The sequence below is a fragment of the Myotis brandtii genome, unplaced genomic scaffold, assembly GCF_000412655.1.
Source record: "Myotis brandtii unplaced genomic scaffold, ASM41265v1 scaffold185, whole genome shotgun sequence".
Taxonomy (NCBI): domain Eukaryota; kingdom Metazoa; phylum Chordata; class Mammalia; order Chiroptera; family Vespertilionidae; genus Myotis; species Myotis brandtii.
This window is the reverse complement of record NW_005356870.1, coordinates 8,873,951-8,887,578: the sequence shown is the minus strand read 5'-3', so window position 1 is coordinate 8,887,578 and position 13,628 is coordinate 8,873,951. Positions and strand designations below refer to the sequence as shown.

General features: G+C 41.0%; 1 protein-coding gene across 3 annotated transcripts in view; it reads right to left on the bottom strand.

The window, feature by feature from the left end:
- ZDHHC2 (zinc finger, DHHC-type containing 2) overlaps window positions 1-13,628 on the bottom strand; it is a 60,495-nt gene that overhangs the window by 22,233 nt on the left and 24,634 nt on the right. For all 3 annotated transcript variants that reach the window (XM_014537909.1, XM_014537910.1, XM_014537908.1), the window contains 3 exons: window positions 12,396-12,490; window positions 5,422-5,542; window positions 644-713 (listed from right to left, as the gene is read on the bottom strand). In XM_014537909.1, the coding sequence (XP_014393395.1) occupies window positions 644-713; window positions 5,422-5,542; window positions 12,396-12,490 (286 nt within the window). The remainder of the gene's footprint in view (window positions 1-643; window positions 714-5,421; window positions 5,543-12,395; window positions 12,491-13,628) is intronic.

Below are 13,628 nucleotides of genomic sequence, written 5' to 3'. Positions count from 1 at the left end.
GGAGGGGGTAGGGGCTGGGTAGAGGTGGGTAAGGAGTGGGGAAGAGGGGGACATCTATAATAAATGTCAATAATAAATAAAATAAAAATAGAATAATAGAAAAAGTCCTCATCTAAAATAGAGACAATAGCTAATTTCAGTTATGATGCAATAATAGAACGTTCAACTGAAAATATTACATGCTTTAACGTCTAAAAACAATGCAATGTGTTCATATACAATTATCTGACGCTGAAGAAGGTGCAACATGTCAACGGATATAAAGGAAGTCTGGGTGAAACCTGTCCTTTCATTTCCATCCTTAGGCCAAGCTATTCTACTGCTCTTGTGGTTGCACGAAGTATGTGATAACACCCGACTGTTACAAAGTCAACTGGGAGAGGGTCACAGAAGAAATACTTACCACATCGAACCAGCCAAGTCTGAGCTGCTAAAAATCATGCAGGACATTCATGTCAGTGTGAATCGGGGGACGGGGACAACTGATTTTGGCCCTAAACCACACTCGTTACTAATGCAAGTGATCATGCCAATTCCATTTCCCCAAGAAAGGTGTGAGAACATGAGCAAGGAGAGAAGGAAATAGTCTGGCAAACAGTGAGAAAAGAAACACACTCCATAAGAGAAACAAAGGTTTTCTTACTTGTCACAGACGGAGCAGTGGTGGCAGCGGTCTGGTTTTATCAGCTGGCATCGGTCACAGTATCGGATTGCTGGGAACAAAGAGCTCCACTTAGCCTTCCCCTGAACAGTGCACTGAACATGCGATTACATGGCGCTCGTCATCTATTCCAGTTTAAATTCTAAACAACATTCCAAATTTACATTTGGTAAAATTGAGATAGTCGACTCTGTTTAAATACAAAAACGGAAAAGACTGGCCCACAGTCTCAGTTCTCTGGAGAGATCTCCCAAGGACGGGGATCTTTAGGGGAAATGTTTCTAGGGCAGCGGTCGCCAACCGGTGGTCTGTGAGGTCCTAAAGGTTGGCGACCGCTGTTCTAGGGCAGTGATGGCGAACCTATGAAACGCGTGTCAGAGGTGACACACGAACACATTTTTGGGGTTGATTTTTCTTTGTTAAATGTCATTTAAATATATAAAATAAATATCAAAAATATAAGTCTTTGTTTTACTGTGGTTGCAAATATCAAAAGATTTCTATATGTGACATGGAACCAGAGTTAAGTTAGGGTTTTTCAAAATGCTGGCATGCCGAGCTCAAAAGGTTCGCCATCGCTGTTCTAGGGCATCCCCAAGTGTCAGTGGTTATCTATCTATCTATCTATCTATCTACCTACCTACCTACCTACCTACCTACCGTAAGGCTCAAAAGGTTCATGGAAATATTTTCCTTTCCATATGAGTAAACAGAATGTCTCTCTCCATGAAACCAATGATTTTTCGTACCCGCCAGGATTACCGAGAGAGGAGACAACCACATTTTAGAAACGTTATGCAAACCTAATTTTAGAAATTTGTGAATAAACTCTCTCGATCGCTTACATTGAGAAAGGTCTCACACCTTCTGTGTTGAGCGAGGTACAAGCTTAGAAGTGAGAATCAGAAGAAGTACTCCCAATAAGAATTTCAATCCTTGTAACGGGAGACCTGATCCTCCCTTCTCCAATACAGGCAGCAAAGGCAGTTATGAATGACTGAGTTGGAGAGGCTATTTCAGTCCGCAGGCGTCTCACAGGATGCAGGCAGCTACCAAAGTTACAGGAAAGCAGCTATTACGTGGGCAGTCCAGTAGGATCAGTACAACCACACTTACAAATGTAAAATTTGGAAAAAATACTCGCCATAAGTAATTACCAAGGTTATGTCAAGCTAATGCTATAATCTCTGAAAAAGAAAACAGTTGCTATGAACTAAGAATAGGATGTGCTTTTCTTAGACCACAAGGCCTAAATCAGTGGTTCTCAACCTGTGGGTCGCGACCCCTTTGGGGGGTCGAACGACCCTTTCACAGGGGTCGCCTAAGACCATCGGAAAACACATATATAATTACATATTGTTTTTGTGATTAATCACTATGCTTTAATTATGTTCAATTTGTAACAATGAAAATACATCCTGCATAGCAGATATTTACATGACGATTCATAACAGTAGCAAAATTACAGTTATGAAGTAGCAACAAAAACAATTTTACGGTTGGGGGTCACCACAACATGAGGAACTGTATTAAAGGGCCGGGGCATTAGGAAGGTTGAGAACCACTGGCCTAAATGGAGTTGTTTTCAGTGTTGAAGTGAGTCCCTCGTTACCCCTCACAACTTCCTTTTTCAGGAATAGCAGGGATCAACGGCGTGGCCTTGCTGCTCAGCCCGGGAGTGAAGGCGCCCATGGGTCTCCTCCCCGTGACCCTCCAAGGTCTCCCTGGCTCCTGCCCAGTATGAAGGTGAAAGGCGTTGCTGTCCAGAGAAATATAACGGGAGCTACATGTGCGCTTTTAAACTCTCCCGGAGCCACCTTAAAAGAACTAAAGAGAAAGTCATATCTTCTGGGTTTTTCCTATCAGCTCTTCGAAACCTGTAATGTATTTTACACTCACAGTTACATTGTCAGTGCTCAGTAGCCACAAGGGACTAGCAGACCGTCAATGGGAGCACAGTCTACAGTCACAAAATCTCCTGGTGATTATCTGTACTTTAAAGTACGCAGGAAAAAACTTTCAAATCAAAGTGGGCAGTAACTCACTGGAAATCAAAACAATGTAGAAATAAGTTTTTTGTTTGGAGTCTTTTATAAAAAGAGAAATTTCATTTTTTAATGAAAAAAAACACTCTGCATACCACATATGTCCAACTAAAATCATGCCAGAGTAATTTAAAATGAAAGCTCTGATTATCGTTTAAAAAACTCCTTACAGGCAAGGGGGCATTTTATGTTAACTGTCTTCCTTGAATTTTTAAGGAATGTATTCATATATTACTTACATAATTTAAAACTTTGTGGTTAAATGTTGAAAAGACAACATTATAAACATCTATGTACAATGATAAATGAGTCACATCACCTCTAATTGTTACCTTTGTAGTCAAAAACTAGTACAATTTTCTTTTGTAGGAAAAGATCAAGGACCAGGAGAGAAACAAAAAAAGTAAATAGTCCTCATTAATCAAAATAAATAATAATATAAAGCAGTCTGAAGAGCCCTGTGAGGATGCAGAAGACGGGTGGATCAGAAGAACGCACAGGACAAACAGAAGTGAGGTGAGCAGACGTCCCAACACCCGGCCTCAACTACTAGTACACCCACAGCCACGTCTGCACGGGGCTGAATGTGCTGTGTGTACAGCAGTCAGCTTACCCCAGGCAGCTGGCGTTTCTCTCTTTCAGATTTGGAGGAAGTCCTGTGGCTTTAGAATGGATGGTAAAATCCTAAATGATATTACCACCCGTTTCCTTCAATGCTCTATCAAGTATAAGGTGTGCGAACATCGGCTGAGCCTTCACGTTGCTTTAGTCCACAGACCTCCCCAGAGTGAAGGAGGAAGTTATCCACACAAGACAGGGGTCACAGAGGGTGTGGCTGAGGGTGGGTAAGAAAGGCCCTCTCACACTCCTGCCTGGAGCTCCTGTGGCTGCTCACTTCTGAATCATGCCTACCTCTCCATTCTCCATATTCAGGAAGGGGATCAATCACACCAGCATTGCTGTCTGTCTATTATACTCTGTGCAACTTAATTAAGGAGTCAATGCCTGTAGTCAGTTCATAGTGATTCTAGCAGGAATCCAGAATGTTTGCACTGAAAGTATAAAGATTATATTAGAGAATCAGATTCTATTCCAGGCTGTCACACATATTAGGGACTATGAGTTCATCTGAGGAGACAGGCATACAGCACCTGAGAGGAACAAGAGACGATAGGCTCAATGTTCTATGAACTACACAGGGAGATGATTTACAAATCCAATGTGTAGTTGTTATTATCAGTGAAAATTAATATTTGTCCTGATAGGACTTATGCTTCAGCCCTTTCTCTTCCTTCAGCGTGTCAAGGGCACACTAGGCAAATACTGCACCAGAAATGAGGAGATAGGTTTTTGTACCTGGTACCATCACCGCCAGCAACTAGCTTTGGAAACTTGTGCAGTAGTGAATTTATAAATTAGGGGCTTAAACTCCCTCAGTGTTTGCTCAGGTTTACATAGGGTACGCACACGTGAACTTATACAGGAACACATCTCTGTCTTTGAGACAGAGACATAATATTACATCACAGAGTTACCCCTGGCTCATTGAGAAACAAAGAAAACAAACAGGAAAAAATGTTTGTGATTAGAGTTAGATTCAGTTATGGTTTTGAAGTGAGCTAGAAGCAAATATAAATAAACAGTAATGAGATATGTTACACTCTCTTCTTAGTACTAAGTCTTCGAAATCAGTTACGTATTTTACACTTACAGCCCATCTCAGCTTGGTCTGGCCACAGTTTATGTGCTCAATGGCCACACAGGGCTAGTAGCTGCTGAAACACGCAGCACAGTCTAAAGTCACAGAGTTTCTGGGTAAATCTTGGGAGGCGAGTGTCAATAGTCCATGTGTGTTTGCATTTGTTTGTTTGTTTTTAGCAAAGCAAGCAAGAATTTACTGACCACAGCAAAAAACACACCTAGGGCAGTGAAACAAGGAAGGGCAGAGAAGAAGCAACAGAAGAACCTGGACACCTTGGCTCAATGGGAAGTCGGAGAAAAGGGGGGAAACGGGGGCCTTGGAAACAGGTTCAGGGGTTAGAATGGGACGAGCTGCCGCTGCCCATTGCTCCCCTGGCTGCAAGTCTCATGGGGTCCCTTAGAGATTCAGTGATATGTGCTGGGGTGGGGTGGGGGAGGGAATGGCACAGGGGTGCTTCCTGGAGGGAGAGCACCCACGTGTGTTCATTTCTAAGACAATCCTTTAATTAGATTGCTGTTAAATTATCTTAAAAATCTCACCCAAGTAAAAGAGATTGCATTTGTTAAAAAATTACCATAAATTTTAAAGATGAAAAACCGTACTACTATTTTACGTATGTTCTTATGTATTTTGTATAATTGCTATTTTAAAGGTATATCAAATTATATGTTATAGATCTTGCTCCCTTAAGTTAAATTAAATGACAACGGGATGATCTATAGTTAAAGCTTTAACAACGAATACTACTACAAATCAAGATTTCAGCACGTCATGGAGTCACACCACGTAGGCAGGATAGATGGACAGTCCACTGTGACCTGGTTACGATCTCTGTGCCACAGTGGCACGTGTGTTCCCATTGCGGTTCATGGAACTGTGCAGTAAAGAATTCACAGTCACCCAAGACCTAGCACAATGTTTCTCAATGAGTGTCTGACAGTTTCAAGGACATACATATGCCCTCCCACAGTCACCACAAGCTCCTGTGCGGAGCACTGATTATCGACCTCTACCTCCAGACATGGTCCTGGTGTAGATGGGAAGGTCCTTGGCTGCTCGCCGGAGAACTTCCTGATGGGCTTCTCCCCTCGGCTCTCTCTCCAGCAATTCTTTCTCTGCGTAAGAGAGGTGGAACTGTGGAACAGATTTAAACATTAATCAGTATTTTCAAAGGAATGATAACATATATTGATCTACTAACCCAGATGAAGGCATTTATAAAATGTTAATGGCATACAGTCTATAAATTCAGAAAGGTAATAGAGTTTGAGATCTGGGCTAGTCTGTTAACCTTGCAGGTGATTAGTTTATGCATCTAGAAAGTAGAATAATAATCTATATATATAAAAGGCTAATATGCAAAGTGTCCCCTTGGGAGTTTGACTGGGAGACCAGGAGTTCGATCGCTCGCTATGACATGTGCTGACCACCAGGGGGCAGAACAAAGAAGGCCCGATTGGCCCTGATTGCTGGCCAGGCCTAGGAACCCTACCTGTGCACGAATTTCGTGCAACAGGCCTCTCGTAATAATAATAATACCCACTTCCTCAGAGATTTGTGAAACTCAAGAGGAACAGAATATGTAAAAGTGCTTTATAAACTGTGGAGTTCTATCCAAATATTAGTTATATTAATAGATAAATAGCAAAAGAAACAAATTTGGTTCAACAGGTGAATTTTTCAATTGGATATCATTAGGAACAAAAATAGAAACAAATCTATCATGCATGTTTTCTAATCTGAGTTTTAAATTAGGAATAATTATTACACAAATTCTAATATTCAAGACAGACTAATTGTTAATTTTACTTCTTGTACTGCCAATTTGGCCCAACCAATTAAAAAATAATTATCTGAGAAAAGTTAAGTATTTCTTTGGGCTCCAATATCATAATTAAAAAAAAAAACCAAGCTGAAACCGGTTTGGCTCAGTGGATAGAGCGTCGGCCTGCGGACTGAAGGGTCCCAGGTTCGATTCCAGTCAAGGGCATGTACCTGGGTTGCGGGCACATCCCCAGTGGGAGATGTGCAGGAGGCAGCTGGTCGATGTTTCTCTCTCATCGATGTTTCTAACTCTCTATCTCTCTCCCTTCCTCTCTGTAAAAAATCAATAAAATATATTTTAAAAAAAAAAACAAAAACCAAAACGGTTTTAAAAGTCTGTTTGAACATCCTTACTTTCTGGGACCATAAGATGCTCCTGGCTCACCTTGACTAGTTCCTGTTCTAGTTCTAGGACCAGCTATTTCTCCAGGGAGCCCTCCTTCCTTCCACTGAAGAATGGCATTAGAAACCAAAATCAGGGCTCAAATACAGTTTCACATCAAAGGAAAGTATAATTTTAAAAGGACATACCAATTAAGGAAAAAACTAGACTCTAAAAGCAAATAAACAGCCCAGCCAGTGTTGCTCAGTGGTTGAGCCTCAACCTATGAACCAGGAGGCCACAGTTCGATTCCCAGTCAGGGCACACACCCAGGTTGTGGGCTCGATCTCCAGTGTGGGGTGCGCAGGAGGCAGCCGATCAATTATTCTCTCTCATCATTGATGCTTCTGTCTCTCTCTCCCTCTCCCTGCCTCTCTAAAACCAATAAAAATATATATTTAAAAATAAATTAATTAAATAAAAACAAATAAACAAAACTCTCAAGTGTATTTTCTTTTTGCTAGTTGTTTTTCACTTAGAACAAAAACAAACATATAATCTCACAAGTACCTAAAATGTGCAAATTACAACAGTGAAGTTGGCAACAGTTTTCTTAATAACAACATGCAACACCAAGGGTCTGATAAAACTGGAAGCACTTTACGTAAATGTCTACAATCCTTTTAGGAAACAATCTGGCAAGTGACTTAAATTTCCTCCATCTAGTGATTCTACCTGAGAATTTATATTAAGGAAATGATTCAAAAATGGTTAATGGTCTATGTGTGAACATGTTACCAACATTATTTACAATATGATCAGTTGGGGTCAACCTGAAAATCTAAGTTAGGATGTGACTGAGTAAATTTTAATGTTTCAGTGAGAATATTAGGCTGTAGTTAAAAATGAAAATGAGCCAATGATGGACTATAGTGTGAAAAAAATTAACTAAAAAGAAATTAAGAATGTAAACTGAATTAGTGGAATGGGATGTTTTTTTCCTTTTATTTTCTAAATGTAATTTAGTATGGATATATTACTTGTATATTGGGAAAACATATTACAATGTTCAGAGCCTGTTGCTAAATCTTTACAATGGCAATAAATACTATCTATCTCACACAGTTAAATGAAACAAATAAGGTAAATATGTGTTTTGTGGAAAAATCATCTGACAAAAGCCTGGTACAGCTGTAACTTCACTGCCGTCAATCCCATTGAAACTGTTATTTCTTCTGCATTTTGTATCATTCCATTTTCCCACTGTATTCATTCACTATTTCAAACCTTCTCTGTTCTTACAAACCTTAGTCAACCCAACTCTCTCATCATTCTTAGCCGATAATCTTCCACATAATTTGAGGGAGAAATCAGAAGTCATTTCAACTGCCTGCCAAAGCTAGAAATTCTAATACTCAAGACAGACTAATTGTTAATTTTACTTCTTGTACTGCCAATTTGGCCCAACCAATTAAAAAATAATTATCTGAGAAAAGATCTGCACACACACCTTCTCTACTTTCAATGACTTGCTAAATATTTATTGAGTCCCTTTTATGGCTGAGACACTGCTTCCCTATTGGCGATGGATTAGTGAACAAAACAGATAAAGTGCATGCCTCTTAGAGCTTGTATCCTAGGGGTGTTATAAAAATGAATGTGGAATGCGTTACAGAATGTTACGCTACAGAGTAAGTTCCAGGTTATAGGGAACACCGGGGGTAGTAGGGTTTTGCTATTTCATACAGAGTGGTCATGGAAAACCTCACAGACAGGAACCACTTGAACAGAGACACAGAGAGAGAAGTAAGGGAGGGTCACACAGGAGAAGAGTGCTCAGGTCAAGGAGAAGCAGCAGGTGTTGCGGCTCCTGAAGGAGGAACACGCTCAGCACGTAGATGGATCAGCAGGAGGCCCAGGAGGCTGAGTGGCATTTAGGAAGAGTGGGTCACTGTGTGCACACATGCATAATCCATGGACGCATTCGGGGTGGTAGTGAGGGCCTGTGGTGGAGGAAAGGGTGGGCTGGAGGGGACTGATGGGGGGAAAGGGGGACATATGTAATACTTTCAACAATAAAGATTTAAAAATAAAAAATAATAATTAAAAAAAAAGAACAGAAGAGTGGGTCAGATATGCAGTGTGGGGCCCGGCCATGGGCAGCCTCCTGGGCTACAGTAGGAAACTAGGTTTTCACTCTGAGTGGGCTCAGATGTCATAGGAAAGTCCTGAGAAGAAGAAGATGATAGGATCTTCCTTGTTTTTGAAAGAATGACTCTGGTTACTGCGTTGAAAATATACAGAAGCGGGCAAGTACGAAAGCAAGGAAACCTGTTGACCGGGTACCGCAACACACGAGTGGGAGAGGCCAGTGGCCTGGGCCGGAGGGAAGGAGTGAGGGGACACAGCTCACGCCGAGAGCTCTGAGGGCCCGGCTTACAGCACGTGCTGAGTGACTGCATGTGGGTCTGAACAACTGGACGAATGGAGCTGCCACTGCTGAGACAGGGAAACGTCAGCCATCGGAGGGTTAGGGGAGTGGGTGGGGGGACCCGAAGTCTGTCTTCACAATTAGATGCCAAATAGGCAGCTGTACACGAGCCTGGGGTTAGAAGAGAGGACTGGACTGATGATATTAACCTGAAAGCGATAGCAATACCTGAGTCGATATATAAAGCCATAATGTAGATAAATAAGAGAGAGACCCAGAGGCTGAGCTCTGAGATAATACAATGCTTTAGAGCAGCAGTTCTCAACCTGTGGGTCGCGACCCCTTTGGGGGTCGAACGACCCTTTCACAGGGGTTGCCTAAGATCATCGGAAGACACATGTATAATTACATATTGTTTTTGTGATTTGTTGGGGACCAGGTGTAAGCTGGCAAGGTCCTTGCACCTGAAGGGGTTAGCAAGGCTGGGACCCTTACCCACACAGTTTTCCCAGACTTGTTTGGATGGCGGTTATCAGTAGAATGAGAGCAACCTTTGTAGAATGAGAACAGCCTTTCATAGCTTACCAAGAAGTCTGTAACTATTTACTGAGATTTGCTGTACCGAGAATTTGTCCTTCTGCTGTGTCTCTCCCTTAGAGATTAAGAGGAACAAAGAATACATTCCTCTTGACAGACCTCCTATTCAGTGTCTTGTGTATAAATAGGATTGTGTGGCTAATAAACTTGCTGCAGTTCCTCGAATGAGCTGCAGTCCTCCCGATCCCGCTTTCCTGTCTTTCTTTCTTTTCTCAATTCCCACCTCCCTACCTCAGCCCGGCTCAACCTGTCAGGCTGGCCCTGACAGTGATTAATCACTATGCTTTAATGATGTTCAATTTGTAACAATGAAAATACATCCTGCATATCAGATATTTACATGACGATTCGTAACAGTAGCAAAAATTACAGTTATGAAGTAGCAACGAAAATAATTTTATGGTTGGGGGTCACCACAACATGAGGAGCTGTATTAAAGGGCCGGGGCATTAGGAAGGTTGAGAACCACTGCTTTAGAGGCTCAGGAGATGATGAGGAACTACCGAAGTCGGCCAAGAAGGAGGTGCCAGTACAAATAAAAACAGAATGATCTGGATGAGAAAGGAGATAAGAATAAACCAGAAAGAAAATACTGGCCCGGTGTACACAGGAAACTACGCGTAATGAAGAACTACTAGTGTATAAAGTGTGAAGTCAGAAATTTAGACAAGAGTCCCTGTTGTCCAACTCAGGCGACGGCCCTTCACCGTAAGGGGAGGCATGAGAAGATACAAGCAGGGGAGGGAAAGCACTCCATTTGCTTTTTGGATGGGTCGCTCCAGCTTCAGGACGGAGCATGTGAATGTTTGCAGGGTTCTGGGAAGGGACTGTCGGCAAAGCTGAAAACAGTGACATCATATAGAAGACTGCAGTGTCTCTGACACAAGAGAGGATGGAGACCCTGAATTAAGTCAATGATTCAAAAAGAAAGAAGGGGCTGTAACTAAAAAAAAATATATGGGAAGGTGAAAACATCAGCAGACTTAGGACGCTGGCAGAGGGGCGAGGAAGCCAGAGGACAGAGCAGGGCTGCCAAGCTTCTGGCCTGAATGACAGGTGGATGTCAGGGGCATTAAGCAGCCTAAGAAACGGATGAGTCACAGTTTGGGGAAGGAGAGGGTAGTGAATTCAGTTTTTGATGTGTTAGGTTTAAGGTGTCAGTAGAATGATCAAGAAGCTATGTTTGGCAGGGAGGTTGTGTCTGAAATTCACAGGAGAGGTCAGAAGTAAAAATACATTTGGAAATTTTCGACAGAGGTCATGGATAAGGTTATAATCATCAGTACAGTGGATGAGATCACCTACAATGGGCGTCACAATTTCCCTTCAAACCTACAATTAAGGCCAGGATGGGGGTAAGAGAGACAATAGAAAAGTAAAATCTAACACATTCTAGGCCGAGCATGCCATTACTTCTTTGCAAGTACTGTGTTTTGTTTTTAATATCCTTTCCTAGGACATATAGTATATTTACTGGCCTTTTTTTTTTTTTTTTTTACCATAGCTGCTTTTCAAACAGGTCACTTTAGGAAACAATCTGTACCCAGACTTTAACTTTTTAAAACCTTTTTTGTTAATCCTCACCCAAGGATATTTTTCCATTGATTTTTAGGGAGAATGGAAGAGAGAGGGAAAGACAAAGAAAAACATTGATGTGAGAGAAACACATCGATTGGTTGCCTCCTGCACGAGTCCCGACCAGGGCCTGGCCCAGGAGGAGCCTGCAACCGAGGTACGTGCCCTTGGCCGGCACTGAACCCAGGGCCCGTTGGTCAATGGCCGACGCTCTATCCACTGACCCAAACTGGCCAGGGCCTTTTCCATTTTTTTTTTTTAAGTTAGCCTACTAAAACACTATTATTACTGGGAAAAAAGTTTATTTCTATTCAACGAACATGTACTGGACTAAGTGCCAAATATATAAAAATGAGTAAGACACAGCCCTTTATTCCAAGAATATCTAACTAACCAAGATTAAAGACCCAGAAACAAACAGCCAGATGATCTTTGCGAAATGCATATCAGATCATATCACTTTACTTAAAAGCTTCTGTGGATGAAATTGATCCCTAATATCCACTCTTCCCTTCTTCTAACATGGCTAACACGGCCATCAAGAATAAAGACTACACCCCAGCCTTCTGTGCAAACAGATTATGGCCATTGAACTAAGTTCTAAATGTAAGTGGAAATGGCATCAGCAACTTCCAAAAAGAGTCCTTAAAGAGAAGGACATTTCCTTCTGCTTCTCTTTCCTACTTTTTCTGGCCTGTTGACTGGAATGCAGACATAACGGCTGGAACCAAGCAGCCATATTAGGCCAAGAGGTGACCTTGGGAATGGAGGCTACACATGTCAGAGCAACAACACAGAAGCAGCCTGGAGACCTAGCAGGTATGGCCCAGCTATAGACTTTGAATATAGAGATTAAATAATTACTTTGTTGTTTGGTGGCTCACAGCCAACTAACACACCATTAATAGGATAATTTTAATAGAACCATGTCTACTTTCCACTCTACCTATCTATCTATCTATCTATCTAATGTATTTTATCTATCCATCCATCCTGATATCTAACCCTAAAAGTAGAACACATGACAGATTTAACATTGGAAATATAATACTCATCCAGTGCAAAACTAATATTTACCAAGTGAAAATTCAAGTATTTACTAATAGATACATTAATATTAAAAAACTATCACACTCAATAAGTTTGCAACATTAATAAAAAGACATAAAATTAACTCTTCAGACATCAGAATTATTGATTTCCAATTTTAGGATGACTTCACTAATATTTTTACTTACTTCTTTTGAAGGATTCATTGGCAATGTAAAGATGGTTTTCCAATACGACCAGACAAACATTGCAAAAAGGAGATGATAAGCAATCAGGCACACAACTAAAGTGAGAGAAACACAATTATTACTGTAATATGTGAGTTGGTATTCAAAACAATCTGTTTATTCTAAAACGCCAAAATTGCCAAATATAGTAAGTTCATTTTATTTTGAATTTTTATTATTAATTTTTATTATTGTAAATAAGTTCATTTATAGCATACTGGAATAGGCACAACTCAATGAATGAATTTTTATACCTAAATCCAAGGGTTTTTTAAAAATCCCTAATAATGCATAATTAGATGTGACCATGATTAGTGCCCTCCCATCTGTAGGTAGGCCCGTCTATTGTCAAAAATGGCTCACAGCCGCGTTTCCTAAACTGTGAAAGTGAGCGGTTATGCCTGCAACTCTAAATCAGAAGCACAGCATTAAACAACTGTCAGAACGTTCAGGCTCTAAAAACTCTGCTTCATGGACGAAGAATCGCAAAAGCCGCTCCTATGTGAGAAGCTGTTTAATCGCTTGCTCAGCTCCAGTCAGATCCGGCGGCCCTCGCTGTGTTAATGACAACACATCTAAGCAGAGAACCATCTGGATAAAGAGCGGTGTCTTCCAGTGGAAGTTCAAGTGTCTTGTTTACCACACCGGACGACCGTTAGGAAAAGCATTCTGACACTTGTTTCAGGTAAAATATGTGAACACACTTGGTGTTGTGTTTTATTCTTGACGTGCTATGCAAATAGAAAATATTGGTTTTTGTATACAGTGATGATGATTAATTCTGGAATATACATACAGGGTGTCCCCCCAGAATGTATACACACTTTAACAGCTACGAGCTCAATTTTGACAATGAAATGTATTTTCATAAACACTGCCTGTATATTGATTCAAAGTGTGTGTATACATTTTTGGGACACCCTATAGATAACAATTCTGTAAGATACAGTTGAATAAAGTATGCTAATTTAAAATATAGCCTATTTGGTATTTTAAAACATCAGTAGCAATTTTAACTTTTTTGAAGAATGATGATACTCATAGAATCATTAAAAAGTTAAAGCATCCATTAAGGCATCAATCAGTGTGACATAACTAGAGCCCACGATATTTTCCATGGATTATGCAGGAGACGGGTACGGGGTAGAACAGGAAGTTGCTGGTGTTCCCGTATTTGGAGGCCGTGAGCAGCTG